Genomic DNA, 21,781 nt, shown 5'->3' with positions numbered 1-21,781 from the left:
CCTGCTGAACTTGTATACTAACTTTTTGGGATTCTTGCACGAGGATCCCCAAATCCCTCTGTGCTGCAGCTTTCTCCATTTAAATAATATTCAGTTCCTCTATTCTTCCTGCCAAAGTGCATAACCTCACATTTTCCGACATTATATTCCATCTGCCACGTTTTTGCCCACTCACTTAACTTGTCTATATCCCTCTGTAGACTCTGTGTCATCCTAACTACTTCCCTTCCTACCAACTTTTGTGTCATCTGCAAACTTGGTGATAGTACATTCACTTCCCTCATCCAAGTCATTAATATATATTGTAAATAATTGTGGCCCAAGCACTGATTCCTCTAGTTACAGGTTGCCATCCTCAAAATGCCTCCCCCCGCCCCCCACCCTCCGTATCCCAACTCTCTGTCTTCTATTAGTTAGCCAATCCTCTATCCATGCTAATATACTACCCCAACACCGTGGGTTCTTATTGAGTAGCCTTTTCAAATGCATTTTGGAAATCCAAATACATTTCATCTACTGGTTCCCCATTATCTATCCTACTTGTTACCTCCTCAAAGAATTCTAATAAATTTGTCAGGCATGATTTCTACTTCATGAAGCTATGCTGACTCTGCTTGATTATATTATGCATTTCTAAATGTTCTGCTGTTACATCCTTCATAATAGACTCCAACATTTTCCCAATGACAGATGTTAAACTAACTGGCCTATAGTTACCTGTTTTTTGTCTCCCTCTCTTTTTGAATAAGGGTGTTACATTGGCAGTTTTCCAATCCTCTGGGACTTTTCCAGAATCTTAAGGATTCTTGGAAGATTACTACCAGTGCATCCACTATCTCTGTAGCTATTTCCTTTATTATCCTAGGATGCAACCCATCAGGTCCAGGTGACTAATCGGCCTTTAGCCCCATTAGTTTCCCTAGTACTTTATCTCTAGTAATAGTTATTATATTTATTTCCACCACCCCCCCCCCCCCCACCCCCTTTTTGCCCCATGATTATTTAGTATTTTTGGTATACTATTAGTGTCTTGCCATTTCCTGGTTCCCCATTATTATTTCCCCAGCCTCATTCTCTAAAGGGCATATATTGACTTTGGCTTCTCTCTACCTTTTTATATATTTAAAGAAGCTCTTACTGTCCATTTTTATATTGCTTGTGCTAGTTTACCCTCAAAGTTTATTTTCTCCCTCCATATTTTTTTGGTCATCTTCTGTTGGCTTTTAAAACTTTCCCAATCCTCTGGCTTACCACTGATCTTTGCCACATTGTATGTTTTTTCTTTCACTTTGATACTATTCTGAACTTCCTTGGTAAACCATGGTTGGTTTATCCCCTTCCTACAATCCTTCTTCCTCACTGGGATATATCTTTGTTGTGAGTTTCTTAAATGTCTGCCATTGTTCATCAACAGTCTTTTCTGCTAAACTCCTTTCCCAGTCCACTCCAGCCAACTCTGCCCTCATTCCTTTGTAATTACCCTTATTTAAGTTTAGCACAGTTGTTTCCGAACTAAGTTTCTCACTCTCAAACTGAATGCTAAATTCCACCATATTATGGTCACTGTTTCCTAGAGGATCTTTTACTTTGAGATCATTTATTAAACCTGCCTCATTACACATTATCAGATCCAAAATAGCCTGATCCCTGATTGGATCCACAACATATTGTTCTCAGAAACTGTCCCGAATACAGTCAATGAATTCTTGCTGAATGCTACCTCTGCCAATTTGATTTTCCCAATCTACATGGAGATTAAAGTCACCCATGATTAATATATTACCTTTTTTACATGACTTCATTATTTCCTGATTTCTCGGTCCGACAGTATAGCTACTGTTAGGGGGCCTATAGATTACTCCCACCAGTGTTTTCTTCCCCTTGTTATTTCTTACCTCCACCTATGTGGATTCCATACCTTCTGATCCAAGACCATTTCTTGCTACCATACTTATTCCATCTCGTACTAACAAAGTTACCCCACCACCCTTTCCTTCCTGCCTGTCTTTTCGAAGTCACATACCTCTGAATATTTAGTTCCCAGCTTTGATCTCCTTGTAACCATGTCTCCATAATGGCTATAAGATCATACCCATTAACCTCTATTTGTGCCGTTAATTCATTTATTTTGTTCTGAATACTATGTGCATTTAAGTAAAGAGCCATTAATTTTGCCTTTTTACCATTTTTTCCCCCTTTGACCCTATTTGCTGATGTTTTTTTAATGTTTGTACACTCTGTCCCTTCCTGTCACACTCTGGGTATCATTACCTACATAGCTGCCCTGCAATGCCACCATATCTTTTTGCTTTGTAAGTCTACTTATCCTCTCTCCAGAACACTCCCCCTCTATTTAGTTTGAAGCCCTCTCTACAGCCCTAGTTATTCAATTTGCCAGGACATTGGTCGCAGCACAGTTCAAGTGAAGCCTGTCCCACTGGAACAGCTCCCTTCTACCATAGTACTGACGCCAATGCCCCATGAACTGAAACCCATTCCTCCTACACCAATCTCTGAGCCACGCATTTAACTCGACTTTATTTACCCTATGCCAATTTGCTCGTGGTTCAGATAGGAATCCCAAGATTGGAGGTTCTGCTTTTTAAATTTAGCTCCGAGCTGTTCAAATTCTTTCAGCAGAACCTCCTTTCTAGTCCTATCAACGTTGTTGGTACCAACGTGGACGACTACAACTGGATTCCAGTCCTGAGATGTCTTTAACCCTGGCACCAGGCAGCCAACACAGCCTTCAGGACTCATGCTCATGGCTGCAGAGAACAGTATCTATTTGCCTAATTATACTGTCCCCCCACTTGAATGGCTCCTTGACCATGGTGCCGTGGTCACTTCGTTCATCCTCCCTGCAGTTTCTGCTGTCGTCCACATGGCTTGCAAGAACCTTGTAACTGTTGGACAATTTCAGAGGCTGAGGCTCCTTGAACACTACCCCCTGGTTCCCCATACCTGCCTCACCTGGAGTCACACCCTCCTGTCCCTGATCACAGACCAAATTCGAATTATCTAACATCTGGGGTGTGACCGCCTCCTGGAGTAAAGTGTCCGGGTAACTTACCCCTCCCTGATGTGGTGCAATGTCTGTAGCTCGGACTCCAGTTCCTTAAGCTGTAAACACTTACTACAGATGTGTTTGCTCTGGATCACCTTGGTATCCAGCAGCTTCCACATGCCGCAGCAACACATCGCCCGTCCTGCCATCGCTATCTTATTTTATTTAATTTATTAATGAATTACTCTAGTATCCCGGCTCTTTACACCTTATTGAAATTAATTATTTACACCAGTATTGATCTTATACTTAACAAGCTATTTTTAAGAAAGAGAAAATAAAGACCAGGGATCGAAACGCTATTGACCTTAATTTTAATCTAAATTCCAGAAATGCTCACCAATCCAACTCAATCAGCTGCTCTCCGTGCTCTTTTTAAATGAGGTCTCCCCACTCTGTTTTAAATGAAGTCCATGCTCACCTGCTCTTTGTTCTGAGGGAGCGCTGCACTTTGCAGGGTCGGTACTGAGGGAGTGCTTAAAGACTGGAACAGACAGATTTTAGATCTCTCAGGTAACTGAGGGATAAGGGGAGTGGGCAAGATAAGAGTTCAAGTCCAAGATCAGCCATGACTATATTAAATTGCAGAGCAGGCTCAACAGAGCTTTGCGGTGCTGGAGAAAGAGGATGTCCCAGAGGGTTCAAGGACAGAATCAATTGGGCTAGAGCTGGGGAAGAAAAAGGGTGCAATTACATTGCTTGGTGTAGTCTACAGACCGCTAAATAGTGAAAAGGACGTAGAAGAACAAATCTGCAGAGAGATGCAGGCATTATAGAGTAGTTATAATGGGGGACTGTAATTACCCGAATGTAGACTGGGACAGTGGTAGTGTAAAGGGCAGAGAGGGGCAAAAGTTCCTAGGTTGCATTCAGCATTTTCCACAGCAGAATGTGTCCAATCCAACAAGAAAAGACACTGTTGGACTTGGTTCTTGAAAATGAGTTGGGCCAAGTAGATCAAGTGTCAGTGTGGGAACATTGAGGAGACAGTCATCATTGTATTATGTTTTAGGATGATTATAGAAAAGGACGATAGGCAATCCAGAGTGAGAATAATTAACTGGACAAGAGCCGACTTCGATGGGGCCAGAACAGAGCTGGGTCAGATAGACTGGAACAAAAGATTGGCAGGAGAAACTGGAGCTGAACAATGGGCTACCTTCAAAACAGAACTGGTTTGGGCACAGTCAATGTATATTCCATCGAAAGGGAAAGGTAGGGCAAACAAATCCAGAGCTCCCTGGATGAAAAAGGAGATAGAAATTAAGATAAAAGAAGAAAAAGTGTGACAGGTGTCAGGTAGAAAATCAATTGAGAACCAAGAGGAATTCAGAAAGGTTCAGAGGGGAGGTGAAAAAAACAAATTAAAGAAGCAAAAAAAAATTATGAGAAAAGAGTGACAGCCAACGTAGAGGCATCCCAAAGTCTTCTATAGACATATTAATAGTAAAAGGGTGGTAAAAGGAGGAGTAGGGCCAATTAGGGACCTACAAGGGAATTTATACATGGATGAAGGGGCCATGGCTGAAGTATTAAATGAATACTTTGCATCCGTCGTTACCAACCAGGTAGATGCTACCCAGGTCATGGTGACAGACAAGGAAACTCTCACTAGAAGGGCTCAAAATTGATAAGGAGAAAGGGTTGAATAGACTGTCAATACTTAAAAGTTGACAAGGCACCGGGACCAGATGAGATGCATTCAAGGATATTGAAGGAAGTGAGTAGAAATTGCAGGAGCACTGGCCAAAATCTCCCCAATCTTCCCTAAACTCAGGGGTGATGCCAGAGGACTGGAGAATGCAAACATTACGCCCTTGTTCAAAATAGGTTGTAAAGGTAAGCCCAGCAATTACAGACCAGTCAGTTTACCTTGAGTGGTGGACGAGATTCTAGAAACAATTATTCAGGATTGAATTAATAATCACATGGAAAAATATGGGTTAAGGAAGAGCCAGCATGGATTTCTAAAGGGGACATAGTGTTTAACTAACTTGGAGTATTTTGAAGCGGTAACAAAAAAGGTCGATGTGGGTAATACTGTTGATGTGGTGTACATGGACTTTCAAAAGCCATTTGAGACAGTGCCACACAACAGACCTGTAAGAAAAGTTATTGCTCATGGAATAAAAGGGAAAATAGCAACATGGATACAAAATTGACTGAAAAATTGGTAATCAGAGAGGTATAGTCAATGGATATTTTTCAGGCTGGAGGAAGGTTTGTAGTGGAGTTCCCCAGGGGTCGGTATTGGGATCCTTGTTTTCCTGATATATATATTAACGATCTAGATCTTGCTGTCCAGGGGACAATTTCAAAGTTTGTGGATGAGAACTGTGAGGAGGATGGTGTGGAACTTCAAGAGGACACAGACAAATTGATGGAGTGGGCAGATAGGCAGCAGATGAAGTTCATTGCAGAGAAGTGTGAGGTGATGCAATTTGGTAGGAAGAACATGGACAGACAATATAAAATAAGGGGTGCAGTAGCAGAAAGACCTGGGTATATATGTGCATAGTTCATTGAAGCTGGCAGGACAGGTGGAGAGAGCAGTTAATAAAGCATATAGTATCCTGGGCTTTATTAATAGGAGCATAGAGTACAAGAGCAGGGGGGGTTATGCTGAATTTAAATTAGGACCTCAGCTGGAGTACTGTGTACAGTTCTGGGCGCCACACTTATAGGAAGGATGTGAACAGATTGGAGAGAGTGCAGAAGTTTACAAGAATGGTTCCAAGGATGAGAAACTTCAGCTATGAGGATAGATCAGAGAAGTTGGGACTGTTCTCCTTGGACAGAAGATTGAGAGGAGATTCGATAGAGATGTTCAAAATCATGAGGGGGCTGCACAGATAGGGAGGCGCTGTTCCCACTCGTAAAGGAACAAGGACAAGAGGGCACAGATTTAAAGTGATTTGCAAAAGAAGCATGTGAAGTGAGAAAAACTTTTTCACACGAGTGGTTTGGGTCTGGAATGCACTGCCTAGAAGTGTGGCGGAAACAAGTTTAATCAAGGCATTCAAGAGGACATCAGATGATTATATACCTTTCCAAACCACCATTGTCACCCCATCTCTCCTCAAAAGACCCACCTTTTACCCTATTGTTCACAAAAATGACCATGTTATTTCCAATCTCTTCCTCCTCTCCAATGCTCGATGGGTGCTGTCTCATCACTGGAGCATGCTCATCTCTTTGGCAACTCAGGTTTAAATTACACAAGAAAATATTTCCATCAGCAGCTCTATTCAAAATCACCAACAATATTCTGTGATGGTGGTGCGTTATCCCTCCATGAATTCTCTGCAGCCTGATGACAACATCACCACATCTAAGGGCTCTTCAATTCTTACCTATCCAATCAATTTGACCATTGAATACTGACATGTGCTTATCCCCCTCTCTTTGTAAACTTCAGCTGGGCCAAAGCCTTGTTGCATATATCCTATTCTGCACTGTCCTGCTCATCTGCTCTCATGCACCTAAATTTACCTCCCCGTCACACCGCTGATCTCCAGTGCAACATACCTCACCCACAAACTCTCCATTCCTCGGAGTCCTGTCTTTCAGCACCTCAATATGTTGCACCATTAAGAACAAGGCCTTCAACCTCATAGGCTCTATGCTACTGGAATTCCCCTTTATTCACTTCCAATCTTTACTGTTTTTTTCTCCTTTAAGACCATCCTTAAAGCTTATCAGCTCAACCAAGCTTTTGGTCACCCTTCCCTATATCATCTCCTTTGACTTGGCATCCATTTTATTTCCCTTGACACTTCTACCTTAGGATATTCTCTGTGTTAAAGATATTATATAAAAGGAACTCCTGACTCCTACAAATATTACTTTTCCCAACCCTCTTCTCTCACTACTCCTTTACATCTCATTTCTCTTCTTACTTTCTGCTCAATATTTTTTTAAATTTGATTTCCAGAGGCATAGCCAAACAAGCAATGAGATATATGTATGTGTGTATATATGCATGAGATATATATATATATATATATAGTTATGAAGATATGCTTGTGTCAAATGTTAGACTTTTAAAAAAGATTTTGAGGCAGACTAAAGTGATTTCAAGTCTACAGGAATATGGAATCTAATCACATTATTACATCAAAGACAAGTCTACAAATTCCAACACAGACAATAGTTTCCCTGGGGATTTTGTAAACGACCCGACCCTCTTCCTGCCTTATCAAAGATATCTATGGAGGAATCCACAATATTCAACAATGAAAAATGAACCAAAGGTTAATTGCTTGGACAAAGGGCATAATTTTTTCTGAGACAGCTCTCCAAACAAGCTAATCAAGTTAACATTGGAAAATATAGTTTTTTTTAAAAATACTGGCAGTTGGAGAGAAGTCATGTGACCAGCCAAGGTTTTTGCATGTTTGAAGCATCTGCTTGCGGCTGAACATCAGCAGTTGAGCTGAGTGAAAGAAAGTCTCCTGCTCTTTCTCCATCTAAAGACTGAGCTCTGTCTACTAAGTTTGATTGTGTCTTCATTGCTGCAGTAGACAGAGTTTTTAAAGAAAGACTTCTATTTTACAGTAGTGTCTCCAGAGAAGAAAACACCAGCAACAACTTTAAACCCATCTCATCACCGAAATCAAGGCTCTCAGATCCTATTTGTAGCCGGACAAGACAGCAAGCTACAAACAGTGAACTTCGTTTATCTCTTTATGAACTCCCATTTGGCCAAATTTATCCTCCTTTACTCCGTATATGCATGTGTGGTTTCCACACTTTTGTGGAAATATTTTTATGGTTTTAGCTAACCCCTTACTTTTTTAAACCCAAGAAAACCTGTCTGACTGGCACTTTATAATCACAGTCATGTAAACAGTTAAGTACAGTGAATTGGTAAGTATAACCTTTTTGTCCAAAAACAAAAACCCTGTTGTGGTCAAATGAGGAAAGGGAAAAGAGGGGAGTCCTTCAACCCCTTTTCACCTGGCTGTAACAATAATTTAATATATACACATACACACAACCATATATATGTATAAAACAAAAACAGAATTACCTGGAAAAACTCAGCAGGTCTGGCAGCATCAGCGGAGAAAAGAGTTGACGTTTCGAGTCCTCATGACCCTTCAGCAGAACTGAGTAAAGTTAGGAGAGGGGTGAAATATAAGCTGGTTTAAGGTGGGGTGGTAGTAGGGACAAGCAAGCAGTGATAGGAGCAGATAATCAAAAGATGTCACAGACAAAGGAACGAAGATGTGTTAAAGGTGGTGATATTATCTAAGAGAATGTGCTAATTAAGAATGGATGGCAGGACACTCAAGGTACAGCTTTAGTGGGGGTGGGGTGGAAAGACTGACAGGGCATTACAAGTATAGATTTAAAAATAATGGAAATAGGTGGGAAAAGAAAAATCTATATAAATTATTGGAAAAAACAAAAGGGAGGGGGAAGAAACGGAAAGGGGGTGGGGATGGGGGAGGGAGTTCAAGATCTAAAGTTGTTGAATTCAATATTCAGTCCGGAAGGCTGTAAAGTGCCTAGTCGGAAGATGAGGTGCTGTTCCTCCAGTTTGTGTTGGGCTTCACTGGAACAATGCAGCAAGCCAAGGACAGACATGTGGGCAAGAGAGCAGGGTGGAGTGTTAAAATGGCAAGCGACAGGGAGGTTTGGGTCTTTCTTGCAGACAGACCGCAGGTGTTCTGCAAAGCGGTCGCCCAGTTTATGTTTGGTCTCTCCAATGTGGAGGAGACCGCTCTATATATATACACACATATATATGTATATATCCTCTACAGTTTGCAGCAATCACTAACAGTAATCAAGCTTAATTTTGTCTGATCAGAAATAAATAATTCAAGAAATAAACCATTAGACAATAATGCTTTGTTTCTGTCACAGTTCCCATCTTTCCCAAAAGATATTTCCTTAACCAATATCATTAGAGAACATGATTCCAAAGACATTACAAGCACAGTAATCAAGTTAAGCCATGTTGTAAGAGGGAAAACAAGAGCTGTTCAACCAATTGTCCTTTTATTAATAGTTTAACTATAGTTATTAATTTTATAACAATTAAAAGGGAACAGTTGGACTAAATAATCACAGCAATCCGTGACTATTTGTAAACTGGGTATCACACAACAATCTTTAGTGCCACAAAGATGAATTCAGTTGCATTTTCTGAAATAGACTGTAATTAGCAACTAGCCAATTTGCAAGTTTTGTATTATGGTTCTTCTTGTACTATAAACTTTTAATAGAAAATTGCACTTCACAGTTTAACACAATGTACAAATAGCATCTTTGCAGACTTTCAGAGCCTTACACGTGCTAAATATTCCAAAATGTCAGTAAATACCTCACCCTCCTAACACAATGCACCTTCAAAATGTAAGCAGTATGCAATAATTGGAGCTTATTTAACAGACATGAACCATTAGCAAAAGAAAACAGACATTATTAACTTCTGTATTGTTAGATCAACAAAGAAATAATGTGCCCTGTGGCATTCTGTAGGAGTGAGAGGAAAAGGTTATTTGGACTATGAATGGTAGTGTGTTAAGTTTAACGAGACTAATTCTTGTATTGATAAGTATAGTATATCATGGTACAGTACTTGGACTCAATTATAGGTCTTAGTTTCTGAAATAAGAGTTCAAATCTCCATTTTCTTTGGCAGGAAAGCAGTCATGTATGGAAAAGATGTTAACAGATTCCTACTCAGTCAAATAAATCCAGCAATAGTTTAGAATAACATTATTATGATCTAGACAAATTATGGCCTCAAAGCAGATTGTTTGTTATCAGTTGCACTGTACTGGGCCATGAAATAGGGCAAGCTTGATCTTCCCCCACCCCCCACCCCCCTATTATTAGGACAAAACAGTCAACTGCCACTGAAAATTACAGAATTAATGAAATAGAAGAGCGAGTAATATTTTCAGGGAGTGTTCCATTAACTATATATAAATGTTTTTCACTATGTTACAGTGCTTTTGTCTAAAAATTCAGAGGTTGAGATAATGCTTTCTTGCTATACTACAACACTATATTGCTTTGTTAAATATATTGGGTTAAAATGTAGAATTAGATTACACCACTGCTTCTTTTATCTGTTCAATTTTTATCGCTCTTCTTAACGTGGTGGGTCATACAAGGTATGGTTCGGACACCAAGAGTCCTCCAGTACTCTGACTCATGTAGCCTCTCTACTTGTTGTAGCCAATCCTTACGCATGAGCTTCCATGAGTGTCAGCAGTTGTAGGCTTATAAGCAGCCAAGTTGAATCTTATCCTCATTTACTATTTGCACCTGCTCAATTTTTTGCAAGGAGCACTGATAGTATTTAAAACTAGAAGCTCTGCCTGCTTGTTCCCCTTCCTATTCCACAGCTTAGAAGCTATCAAACCCAACCGCCATTTCAGCTAATTCAGCATAGACTGATATTGGATCTTCCAGATCATTATAGCTTGGCATCACTAAGTGATGCATTTACCTCACTAAAGTCATTGCAGGAGCTCTGTCTGCTCAGCTAATAATGAGTCACATCCTCACGTCTAGTTTTGGTATCTTTGTTCACAAACTCATTAGTTTATCTGTAATCAGTAAGATTCCAGTGCATGACAGCCCACAGACAGAAATAACAACAAACATGACCATAGTTTAAAGCTTTCAGTAATAAAGTGATTTATAGCAACACTAGGATCTGATTCATACTGTTAAATCTTAACATCTTAAATCAAAGCAAATAAGCCGATCTTCTAAAATAATTAAAAAGCCATCGTGAATAAATTGAATAGTAACTCTATAATTTCAGTGAAAGCACTGGTACCACTGTAACATCGTTACTTATCAAATCACAAACCTCTTCCTATCTGTGATGCATATACATAAGAGAGCTTGATTTCATTTATTTGCCAATGCTATATCGTACAAATAGAAAAATTCAGAGTTTGGAATCATTAATTTTATTTCTCCTGGAAAACTTGCACTCTGCAATAAAATCTCATTCTGTCCAACTGTGTATTTTTCTATATTTCATCTGTCTGTATCAATACATCTGCAAATGGCCAAGTCTACAACTGCAAGGAGTGAAAAAACTCTAGATGAAGAAATTGTTATTTAAGTATGACACTGTTCCCTCCCCTCATTAACAATACTAGCAAAATAATGTACTGGCATCTTACAGACTTAACAACATTCTGTGAAGGCAAATGTGTGTTTTGTGAGAGTTTAAACAAAGTAGTACATATATTTACAAATCCTTTTATGACAAAGGCACTACTTTGTCATTTTCAGTCTGAGTGACATTACTCATCCATCCATTCATTCATTCTACGCTCACTGGTTCATGCACGAACGCAGTTAAGTTTTTCATTACAGATTTCTTCCATCATCAGCTTTAAAAGATTGATGCAGCACCCAATTGTGGGATCCATCAAAGATAATGCCACACAGATGTATAATGAGGTCAAACTGCTAAGGACATTCTACCTCAGCTGAAGGTACAGACTTGTTCTGCATATCATTTAAGTCTGTAGATAATGTGTCTGTTTTTTCTCCGTTTTCCTCTTCAGCATTAACTAAAGGGGTATTTTCAGACTTTTCTTCTTCTTCTGTGTTTTGGTGAACTACGTTATGGTCACCATTTTCTTTAACATTGACCAAGACTTCACTACTGGTTTCAGTGTTTTCTTTGTTTTTACCATTATTACACGCTTCTTCATTATTGCAGTCACCTTCAATCTGAAAAATAATAAATATCCATTAAAAACCCCACAAAAAACATGACTGATAATAGTAATCTAAATAAAGTAAGTTTGCATACGCTATCATAACATGATATTTACTTAAAAAAAAGTATGACTTATATTTAAGTTCAAAAGGGTAGACATAGAACAAATTGGACAGCTCTTTCACTATCCAGTGAAATTCCATTGCTTTTACTGGGTTGAATGGTCTCCTTCTATTCTGTAAAAATCCAACGATGGTTCCATCACAACTACTTTAGAATAGTTGACACAGATGTAAACAGAGCTCATCAACACAATGATTGTATGAAGTTGAGTCTCTCCATAAGCCACTCCTTTATACCCACTAGTTCTCATTATTGAGCAATGATGCCAAATGCCTTCAAGTCAGTCATCCAAATGAACATAGCGTGGGCCTGCACCAGAACCTCACTGGAGGGTCGATCACTGAACAGTGGCCCAAGAATCTATGTAACTTGACATACAGTTACAGGTAGATAGTTTTTTCTTTAAACTCCTTAGCTCCTGTTTTGGTGATCCACCACCATTCAAACTCGCTGTTGGTCAAATCCTGATTTACAATTTATGGAAGCAAACTAAAAAAAAAGGCTTGTTTAAAGTCAGTATATGCAAGTTCAAATAGGCATTGCTTCATAAATTTTTTATGATACTATCAATTTCTCTATTTTCTCCCCAATTTCCGTGCACATTGCAGTACCTGTGGCCGACAGAGGTGGCAGATGGCCTGCTCTCAGGGATCTACCAATAACACTACATGCCAACTACTAAGAACATGGCAGTGTCTTGGGAATGTCACTCATTTTAGTATTCTGTTCCAGTGGGAATTACCTGGCCAGTTTGGTTATTCACACCCATGGTATTAAAAGTAGTTTCATGAATGGAGAAAATTTATCAATAAACCCAGGTGCTTGTGTCAGATTTAACTGGGTTAAAAAAAAGTCCACAGATCCCAATGTGACAAAACAAAATGGTATAACATGGCAAGCAAAGATGATCTTACTTCCTGCTACTTCTAACTATCAGGTCTATTCGGGTGCTTCACAATATTAGAATTATACTTATTGCCCGTAATACATAATTTGAAGCAGTCAGAGGGCCTTTTTAATGCAAAGTTGTCTAAAACTAAAGCCTCTCTCAATACAACGTTGTGTCAGTTCTGGAGAGATGAAAGGCAATTCTGAAGAGGTAACATGCTTTACAATCTTGTTAACAGTTCATAATTAAACTAAACAAATATAAAACAATATTCACACCAGTTGTATAAACAGAATACCCATAATAGGTAGGGCAAATGGTTTGTAATTTCCCAGGCCAGCTCAGAAACTGGCATTTTTTTTACTGTCTCTGGAACTTTTGTAAAATTGCAGTATTCAAACAACAAATTGCAGTGAGCGTAACAGAAGAGAATTATTGGGGATGTCAGTCAGTTGATATAAATATGGTGGTTACATCGTGACTGCCTTTGTGACTGGTGAAGAAAGTCTTCATAACTACACTATGGGGTAAACTGGCTGTTCCTGTGTCATTATTTTGCAGGCCTTGCATTATTTCTGTGTTACATCTCAAAACCCAACTATTCAGGATAAGAATAGAAATCTGACTCAGTCTAACAGATCAACTCTGATTCCAATTTGGGCTGCATTGTATTTTAAGGTTATTTTACAACAGCACTATTCTAAAATTATTCATTCATGGGCTATAGGCTTTGCTGGCTGGGCCATCATTTATTGACCATCCCTAGGTGATGAGCTGCCTTCTTGAACGTTGCAGTCCATGTGGTATAGGTACATCCAGTGCTGTTAGGGAGTTCCAGGATTTTGACCCAGCAACAGTGAAGGAACGGTAATATATTTCCAAGTCAGGATGGTGAGTGACTTAGAGGGGAACTTCCAGGTGGTGGTGTTCCCATCTATCTGCTGTCCTTGCCCTTCTAGATGGTAGTAATCGTGGGTTCGGAAGATGCTGTCTAAGGAGCATTGGTGAATTCCTGCAGTGCATCTTGTAGATGGTACACACTGTTGCTACTGTGTGTCGGTGGTGGAGGGAGTGAATGTTTGTGGATGTGGTGCCCATCAAGCGGGCTGCTTTGTCCTGGAGGCTGTCAAGCTTCTTGAGTGTTGTTGGAGCTGTATTGATCCAGGCAAGTGGAGAGTCAGGAGGTGAGTTACTTGTCGCAGGATTCCTAGCCTCTTACCTGCTCTTGTAGCCTCATTATTTATATGGCTAGTCCACTTCAGCTTCTGGTCAATGGTAACCCCATTGGTTGATAGTGGAGTGATGGTGATGCAATTGAATGTCAAGGGATGATGGTTAGATTCTCTCTTGTTGGAGATGGTCATTGCCTGGCGCAAATGTTACTTGACATTTGTCAGCCCAAGCCTAGATATTGTCCAGGTTTTGCTGCATTTGGACATGGACTGCTTCAGTATCTGAGGAGTCGCAAATGGTGCTGAACATTGTGCAATCATCAGCAAACATCCCCACTTCTGACTTTACGATTGAAGGAAGGTCATTGATGAAGCAGCTGAAGATGGTTGGGCTGAGGACACTACCCTGAGGAACTCCTGCAGTGATGTCCTGGAGCTGAGATGACTGACCTCCAATAACCACAACCATCTTCCTTTGTGCTAGGTATGACTCCAGCCGGTGGAGAGATTTTCCCGTGATTCCCAGTGACTCCAGTTTTGCAAGGGCTCCTTGATGCCACACTCGGTTGAATGCTGTCTTGATGTCAAGGAGTTCAGCTCTTTTGTCCATGTTTGAACCAAGGCTGTGACGAGGTCAGGAGTTGAGTGGCCCTGGCAGAACCCAAACTGGGCATCAGTGGGCAAGTTATTGATAAGCATGTACTGCTTGATAGCACTTTTGATGACCCCTTCCATTACTTTACTGATGATCGAGAGTAGACAGATGGGGCACTAATTGGCTGGGTTGGATTTGTCCTGCTTTTTGTGTACAGGACGTACCTGAGCAATTTTTCACATAGCTGGGTAAATGCCAGTATTGTAGCTGTACTGGAACAGCTTGGCTAGGGGTGCAGCAAGTTCTGGAGCACAAGTCTTCAGTACTATTGCTGGAGTATGTGTGCATATTAAATTTCTAACCACCTATATACATATTCATGTAAGGAGATTCCATTTATTTCTGCTTGCTAAGTTTAGGAAACCTGCTTCTCATTAGTGAATGTGTTTTATTTTTATCTATACCCACAATGACCACCTGTATTTCTTAAATACTTTAAAGCTGCTCTTAAAATAAAATACGAGTTATGGCACAACTTAATTTCCAGTACTTCATTAAATTGCACCTTGATATCTGTTTTATCCAGCTTGATTTTGCCATCTTTTTCCTTGTCTTTCTTCTTCTTGGAGGTAGAATGATCCCGTTTGTTCTTATCCTGGCTCTGGCTGCTTGAATTTTCTCTGTTCTCAACTCTATCTCTGCTGTGTCCTCTGTCTTTGTCTTTTCTTTTCTCTTTCTTATTTCTGACAAAAAGGCAACATTTATGCAATGTACAAAAATCATGGACAGCCAAATATCTAAATATACAACGATCATATTAATATTCAATTGGCAGGGTTCCTGGAATTTTGCAAGACAAAGAAGGGCAAGAAAAGGAAAAAAAAGGAAAGGAAAAAATAAGCAAGACGAGAGGGAAAGGAGAGAAATAAAGAAAAAAGTGAAAGCGAGAGCGAAGAGGGGAAAAAAGAATCACTGAATTGTTACAATGCAGAAGGAAGCCATTCAGCCCATCATGTATGCACCAGCTCTCTGAATGAGCAATTCACTTAGCGTCATTCTCCATAAAGTGCTTTTAAGATGTCATGAGGCTCATGAAAGCTGCTATGTAAATGCAATTTCTTTTCTAGACTTCATAGTCCTTTTTTAGAATTAGACTGGTATCTGAAGAGAAAGAATTTGTAAGCTTACGGAGATGGTAGTAATTTTGAAGAGTTACTGTTGCAATGTAGGAAATGCCAATTTGCATACAGCAAGCTCCCACAAACAGAAATGTGATAATGACCAGATAATCTGTTTTAGTAAAGTTGGCTGAAGAATAAATATTGGCCCAGACAGAGGGGAACTCCACCACTCTTTTCCAAAGAGCATGGTGTTGCACCAATTTCCTGTAGGAATTGTACAGATATCAACAAGATAAATATTTTTAAATTACTGTATAAAATATACTAAAAGGGTAGTTTGGTTTAGTCAAATTGTGCATTTTAAACTGTATAAAAATTAATGTGGGTACATATGTACTTATCCCATAGCCAGTTGAAGAAATTAATTAGGTAATCAATGGTAGTTTGAATACTAATAGAGCTCAATCTCTCACAAATTGCATTTTAATACCCAGTAATTTGTATCCATTAATCTGTACACATTCACTTAAGAACATAATAGGAGAAAGATTTAGGTCATTCAGCCGTTCAAGCCAATCAATACGATCAAGGCTAATCTTCTACCTCAACTCCCCTCCCCACATCCCTTAATTTCTTTAGTATCCAAAAATCTAATAATCTGTCTTGAATGTAACAAATATTTGCGCAGCTCCTTTAATGTAATGAAACACCCCAAGGTGCCTCACAGTATTATAAAGCAAAATATGTCACAGAGCCACACAAGGAGATATTAAGTAAGATGATCAAAAGCTTGGTCAGAAGTAGGTTTTAAGAAGTGCCTTAAAAGAGGAGAGCGAGGTAGAGACATGGAGAGGTGTAGGGAGGGGGGCCTAGGCAACTGAAAGAAAGGCCACCAATGCTGAATACAATTACATATGGGGATACACAAGAGGCAGAATTAAATGAGCACAGATATTACCCCCAATCCAGTGGGTTTTAATTTTGCATATTCATCTGTTAAACTCTTCAGAGGTTCTGCAAACTTAAGGAGCTGAATTTAGTGGTGCTTGCCAATGCCCCTTGCATCCCATTATATATGTAGAATGCATGCTAAATTTAGCCCTCTCTAGAGGGAAAATATTAACTGGTATATGTTTCTGCTTCAAAGTGACCAATTCCATATATCACTGCAATCCACACTGGATAATGATTCTAAAATGATACTTATGAAAAGTGCATGCGTAAGGATTGAGGACAAATCCAATTTCGCAGTGAGATACGATCTTGAAGTAGGTTTCTGTTAGCACAACAAAAGCATATTTTCAACTTTGACTATGCTGCTGGGGTAAACAATGAGCAGAAAGCACTTTTATACTCAGAGGGAGAACAAAAGCAGCTGTCAAATCACCATAGATGATGGCGAGAAAAGGGCATCAATGCTATTGTGATCATCGGGTCTCAGGAGTGGTCTCACAGACTGTATCACAAAACCTTTGTGGCAGCACTATGAAGTGGGGAGGTTAAGCCTTCCCAATCATCTCTATCGCACAAACAGTAACACCATGAAGGTGAACAGTCATCTGGATTCTCACGATTTGTTTTTATTTTCCCAAAATATTGCAACTGTACCACAGAGGGGGGCTGGAATAATAAACTGAAAAATTTTTAGACTGAAGTCTGTGTGAAATGTAAAGGAAGCCTCTATTTTAGAGTCAGGAGTCCTGCCCAAATGGCAGGAACCGTACTACAACTGGATAAAATGGTGGCTTGGCATCACATGCTGAGTTTGTGCTTTGCCATTTTAATTTCCAAGTTTTAGCAGCTGCAAGGTCAAGCCCTAAAGCTGTCAGCAAAAGATGGAGATACGCAAGATCAAACGCCAGGAGAGGCTGAGGTAAGTTAATTTTAACTTTTTTTTTGTTTCCTTATGGGCCTGGAAGAGCAGGACTGTTCCTTTGAGCCTGACAAGGACTCCTTGGGTTTTGCCAGCCTCAAAACGCCCGTTTCCCTGCCAGTGTACAATCACCATGGTCCCTCCCTCTTTGCATGTACCTTGATGGGGACCTTTTTTTATTCATTCATGGGATATGGGTGTCACTAGGCCAGTATTTGTTACTCATCCCTAATTGCCCTTGGGAAGGTGGTGGTGAACTGCCTTCTTGAACCACTGCAGTCCACGTGGTGTAGGTACACCTACAGTGCTGTTAGGTAGAGAGTTCCAGGATTTTGCCCCAGTTACAGTGGAGAAACTACGATACATTTCCAAATCAGGATGGTGAAGGGTTTGGAAGGAAACTTCCAGGTGGTGGCATTTCCATGTGTCTCCCGCTCTTGTCCTTCTAAATGGCAGCGGTTGTGGGTTTGGAAGGTGCAGTCTAAGGAGCATTGGTGAGTTCCTGCAGTGCATGTTGTAGATGGTACACACTGCTGCTACTGTACATCGGTGGTGGAGGGAGTGAATGTTTGTGGACAGGGTGCCAATCAAGTGGGCTGCTTCTACAAACATTCAATCCCTCCTTCCTGGGGGTCCCTGTTAGTGGCCTATTGCCATTTCCCACTCCCACCAGCCATCATGGCATTCTGTTGGCATTGGGTGGGAGTTAGCACTGTTCATTGTAAATTAGAGTCAGCAGGCAAAATGACCTGTAACTCAAGCTGCCATACACTCATCAAAGCATGGAACAATAGCTTGCCAATGCGCTAATTTAATCGTAGCCAAGTACCCCAAAGCATTTGATAGAAACGGAAAGAGAAAGAAAAGACACAGAGCAACAGAGAACTGTTAGGGAGATGACTGAAGGCACAGTCAAAGAGGCAGGTTTGAGCAGTCAACTGAAGATGCGTAAAAGTGCGGGAAGGATGAAGGGATGTGGGACGAGGTCCAGGGAGCAGAGGTATGACAGTTCAAAGCTTGGGAACTTAAGTGTACTTAGGCTGTTTGATGTTAAAAAGCATTATATAAATGCAGGTATCTTTGTAGGCCCAAAATAAATTTAGCTCATTTTGTTATATATAGAAATTTGTGTAAAGTCACCTTCTTGGAGATGGAGATCTGGAAAACCTTCTTTTTGGTGTCCTCGGCCGTATTCTCGGTGACCTGGACCTCCTCCTTGGTGACCTGGATCTCCTCCTAGGCGATCTGGAAACCCTCCTCCTCGGTGACCTGGACTTCCTTCTTGGCGACCTGGACCTTCTCCTCAGCGACCTGGACCTCCTCCTCGGCGACCTGGACCTCCTCCTCGGTGATCTGGACCTCCTCCTCAGCGACCTGGACCTCCTCCTTGGCGACCTGGACCTCTTCCTCGGCGACCTAGACCTCTTCCTTGGCGACTTGGACCTCCTCTTTGGTGTCCGGGACCTCCTTCTCGGAGACCTGGACTTCTTCCTTGGTGACTTGGATCTTTTTCTTGATAAACTCCTGCTTTTCTTTCGATATTTTTCTCTGTAAATATAATTACCATAATTTCACAACATTTTCACAACAACTGATAGAAAAGGACATTGGATGACAATAAATAATCCCTGCTGTCATCTTAGTGGCAGCATCATCTGGGCCAGAAGGATGTGGGTTCAAGTCTGAGTTCCAGACTCGAGTGTATAAATTAGACTGGAACTTCAGTGCATTGAGGGAGTGCCATGCTTCTAGAAGCGCAGTCCATTAGATGAAACAACTACGCATTAAAAACTCAAAAAAGAGGGATTCCTTTCTTAAGCAACACCACCAAAAACAAAATAACTGGTCATTCATCCAGTTGTTTTTGATATCTTACTGTATTAACTGGTTGTCATATTTCTTCAAATAACAAAAATTTGCATTTATATAACACATTTAACAGAGGAGATGGGAATTAAAGAGGATCTTAAATGAGGAGAATTCTAGAGATTGGGTTCCTGGCAGCTGAAGGTACAACAACCAATGGTGGGGTTGAAGGAGGGATGCACAGGAGGGGAGTCAGAGGAATGGAGAATTTGGGGGTGTTGTAGAGCGGAGAAGATTTCAGAGATAGGGAGGGGTGAGGCCATGAGGGATTTGAACAAAAGGGTGAGAATTTTAAATTTGCGATGTTGGTTGATTGGGTACCAATGTGGATCAGGGAGGAGAGGAATGATGGATTTGCAAGACTTGATACAGGATTGGATACAGACTGCAAACTTTTGGATAAGCTGAAACTTATGATGGGTGAAGGGTGGGTGGTCTGCCAGGAGAACACTAGAATGATATAGTGTGGAGGTGACAACTGCATGGTTGAGGTTTTTAGAAGCAAATGAGTGCAGTTAGAGGCAGAGATGGATGATGTTAAAGAGCTGGAAGTAGGCAAGCTTTGTAGTGTAGAAAATATGGGGTCTGAAACTTGGCTCAATAGGATGCCAAGATTTCAGACAGACTAGTACAGCCTGATTCAGTGGTCTGGGAGAGGGATGTAATAGATGGCAAATGTGTGGTGGCGGCTGAAGACAATGGCATTCGTCTTTTCAATGTTTAATTGGAGAAAATTGTAGCTCATTCAAGACTGGATATTTCAAGTAATTTATTATAAAATTAAGTGCTTTGTGAAGTTTCCATGTAAAAGGTGCTAGATAAATGCAAATCCATCTTTCTTGTATGTTAAGTTCTAAAAGTCCAGAAGAAACCAATGGCCTCAGGGATGCCCAATTTCTGTCCCTTCCAAAAGGTCATAACAGTGAACTGGGCTGAAATTCCAGTGCAGTACTTAGGTAAGTAATATAGGCTGCACATCTGGCTCATTCTGAGATCCAGCATAAATTTAACACACTGCCTGTGATCATGTGAACAGGTGGATACACTGCATGCTTTGAACACCGCCTGACAGTTTTCAGGTGTGATCGAATTTCTAGACTCTCAAAAGTGCCTTGTATTTCTTGAGTTTTCTTCAAGCAGGAGACTAGAATATTGGGAACATGGATATCGCTACAACTGCCATCAAAGCCTGAATGTGGTCAACAAGCAATTATGGCAGTTTTTTTCCTCCCCCAGATGGACCTACTCTGGGAGTGCATTGAGTGCTTCTAGTACTTTGATTGAAAATTGCTCCCTATCAGTGGTGAGTGAATTTAAGTAATAAATAATCCTGGCCCACATTTAACCTTGGAATCCAAACAGCAGTAGTGTATATGATTAATAAATAACAGAAAAAATTAAGCAGAGACAAGCAATGTCAAGTGAAATACATCCCTAAAAACATAGCCAGTTATAAAGCAGCAATAAATCAACTCAACTGACAGGCATCCATATAACCAGTCATCTAAGTGCCTGTTCCAAGCTCTTTGGAGAAACAATCCAATTAATTCCGCATCTCTCCTCTTTCCCCCTAGCCCTGCAAATGTTCCTTCTTCAAGTATTGATCCAATTCCCTTTTGAAGGCTGTAACTGAATCTCTTACACCAGCCTTTCAGGCAGTCCATCCCATATCAACAATCCGCTGCATAAAAACATTGCTTCATTTTGCCTTGGACTCTTTCGCCAACTATTTAAATCTGCATCCTTTAGTTACTGATCCTTCTGCCACTGGATACAGTTTCTCCTTATTTACTTTATCAAAATCATCCATGGTTTTGTGCATCTCTATCACATTTTCTCTTCAACTTCTTGGCTCTAAGGACAACAGCTCCAACATCCGCAGTCTTTCCACAAAACTGAAGCTCCTGATCCCTGGTTTTATTCTAATAAATTGTTTCTTTATCCTCTCGAAGGGCTTGACATCATTCGTAAAGTATGGTGCCCAGAACTGGACACAATACTGCAGTTGAGGCCAAACTTCTGTTTTATACAGGTTCATCATAACTTCCTAGCTTTTGTACTCTATGTCTCTTATTTATAAAGCCCAGGTTCCCTTATGCTTTAACAGCCTTCTCAACTTAAAAAAAATCATTCATGGGATGTGAGCATCACTAGTAATATTGCCCAAACCTAATTCTCCTTGAGCAGGTGCTGAGCCACCTTCCTGAACCTGTGGCCCATGCATATAAATACACCCACAAGAAGGGGGTTCCTGGATTTTGACCCAATGACAGTGAAGGAACAGCGATATAGCTCCAAGTCAGGATGGTGTACGACTTGGAGGGGAGCTTGCTGGTGGTGATGTTCCCTTGTGCCTCTGCCATTG

At 40.5% G+C, this 21,781-nt stretch overlaps 1 protein-coding gene across 4 annotated transcripts in view; it reads right to left on the bottom strand.

Annotated features, from left to right (window-relative positions):
* Positions 1-9,059: 9,059 nt before the first annotated feature.
* The window catches only part of srek1 (splicing regulatory glutamine/lysine-rich protein 1), a 65,920-nt gene continuing 53,198 nt past the window's right edge, over positions 9,060-21,781 (bottom strand). For all 4 annotated transcript variants that reach the window (XM_078562748.1, XM_078562740.1, XM_078562732.1 and 1 more), the window contains 3 exons: positions 18,691-19,098; positions 15,122-15,299; positions 9,060-11,788 (listed from right to left, as the gene is read on the bottom strand). In XM_078562748.1, coding sequence (XP_078418874.1) covers positions 11,522-11,788; positions 15,122-15,299; positions 18,691-19,098 — 853 coding nt within the window. In that variant the 3' untranslated portion in view covers positions 9,060-11,521. The remainder of the gene's footprint in view (positions 11,789-15,121; positions 15,300-18,690; positions 19,099-21,781) is intronic.

The sequence above is a fragment of the Cetorhinus maximus genome, chromosome 2, assembly GCF_964194155.1.
Source record: "Cetorhinus maximus chromosome 2, sCetMax3.hap1.1, whole genome shotgun sequence".
Classification (NCBI taxonomy): domain Eukaryota; kingdom Metazoa; phylum Chordata; class Chondrichthyes; order Lamniformes; family Cetorhinidae; genus Cetorhinus; species Cetorhinus maximus.
This window is presented reverse-complemented; position numbering and strand designations above follow the sequence as displayed.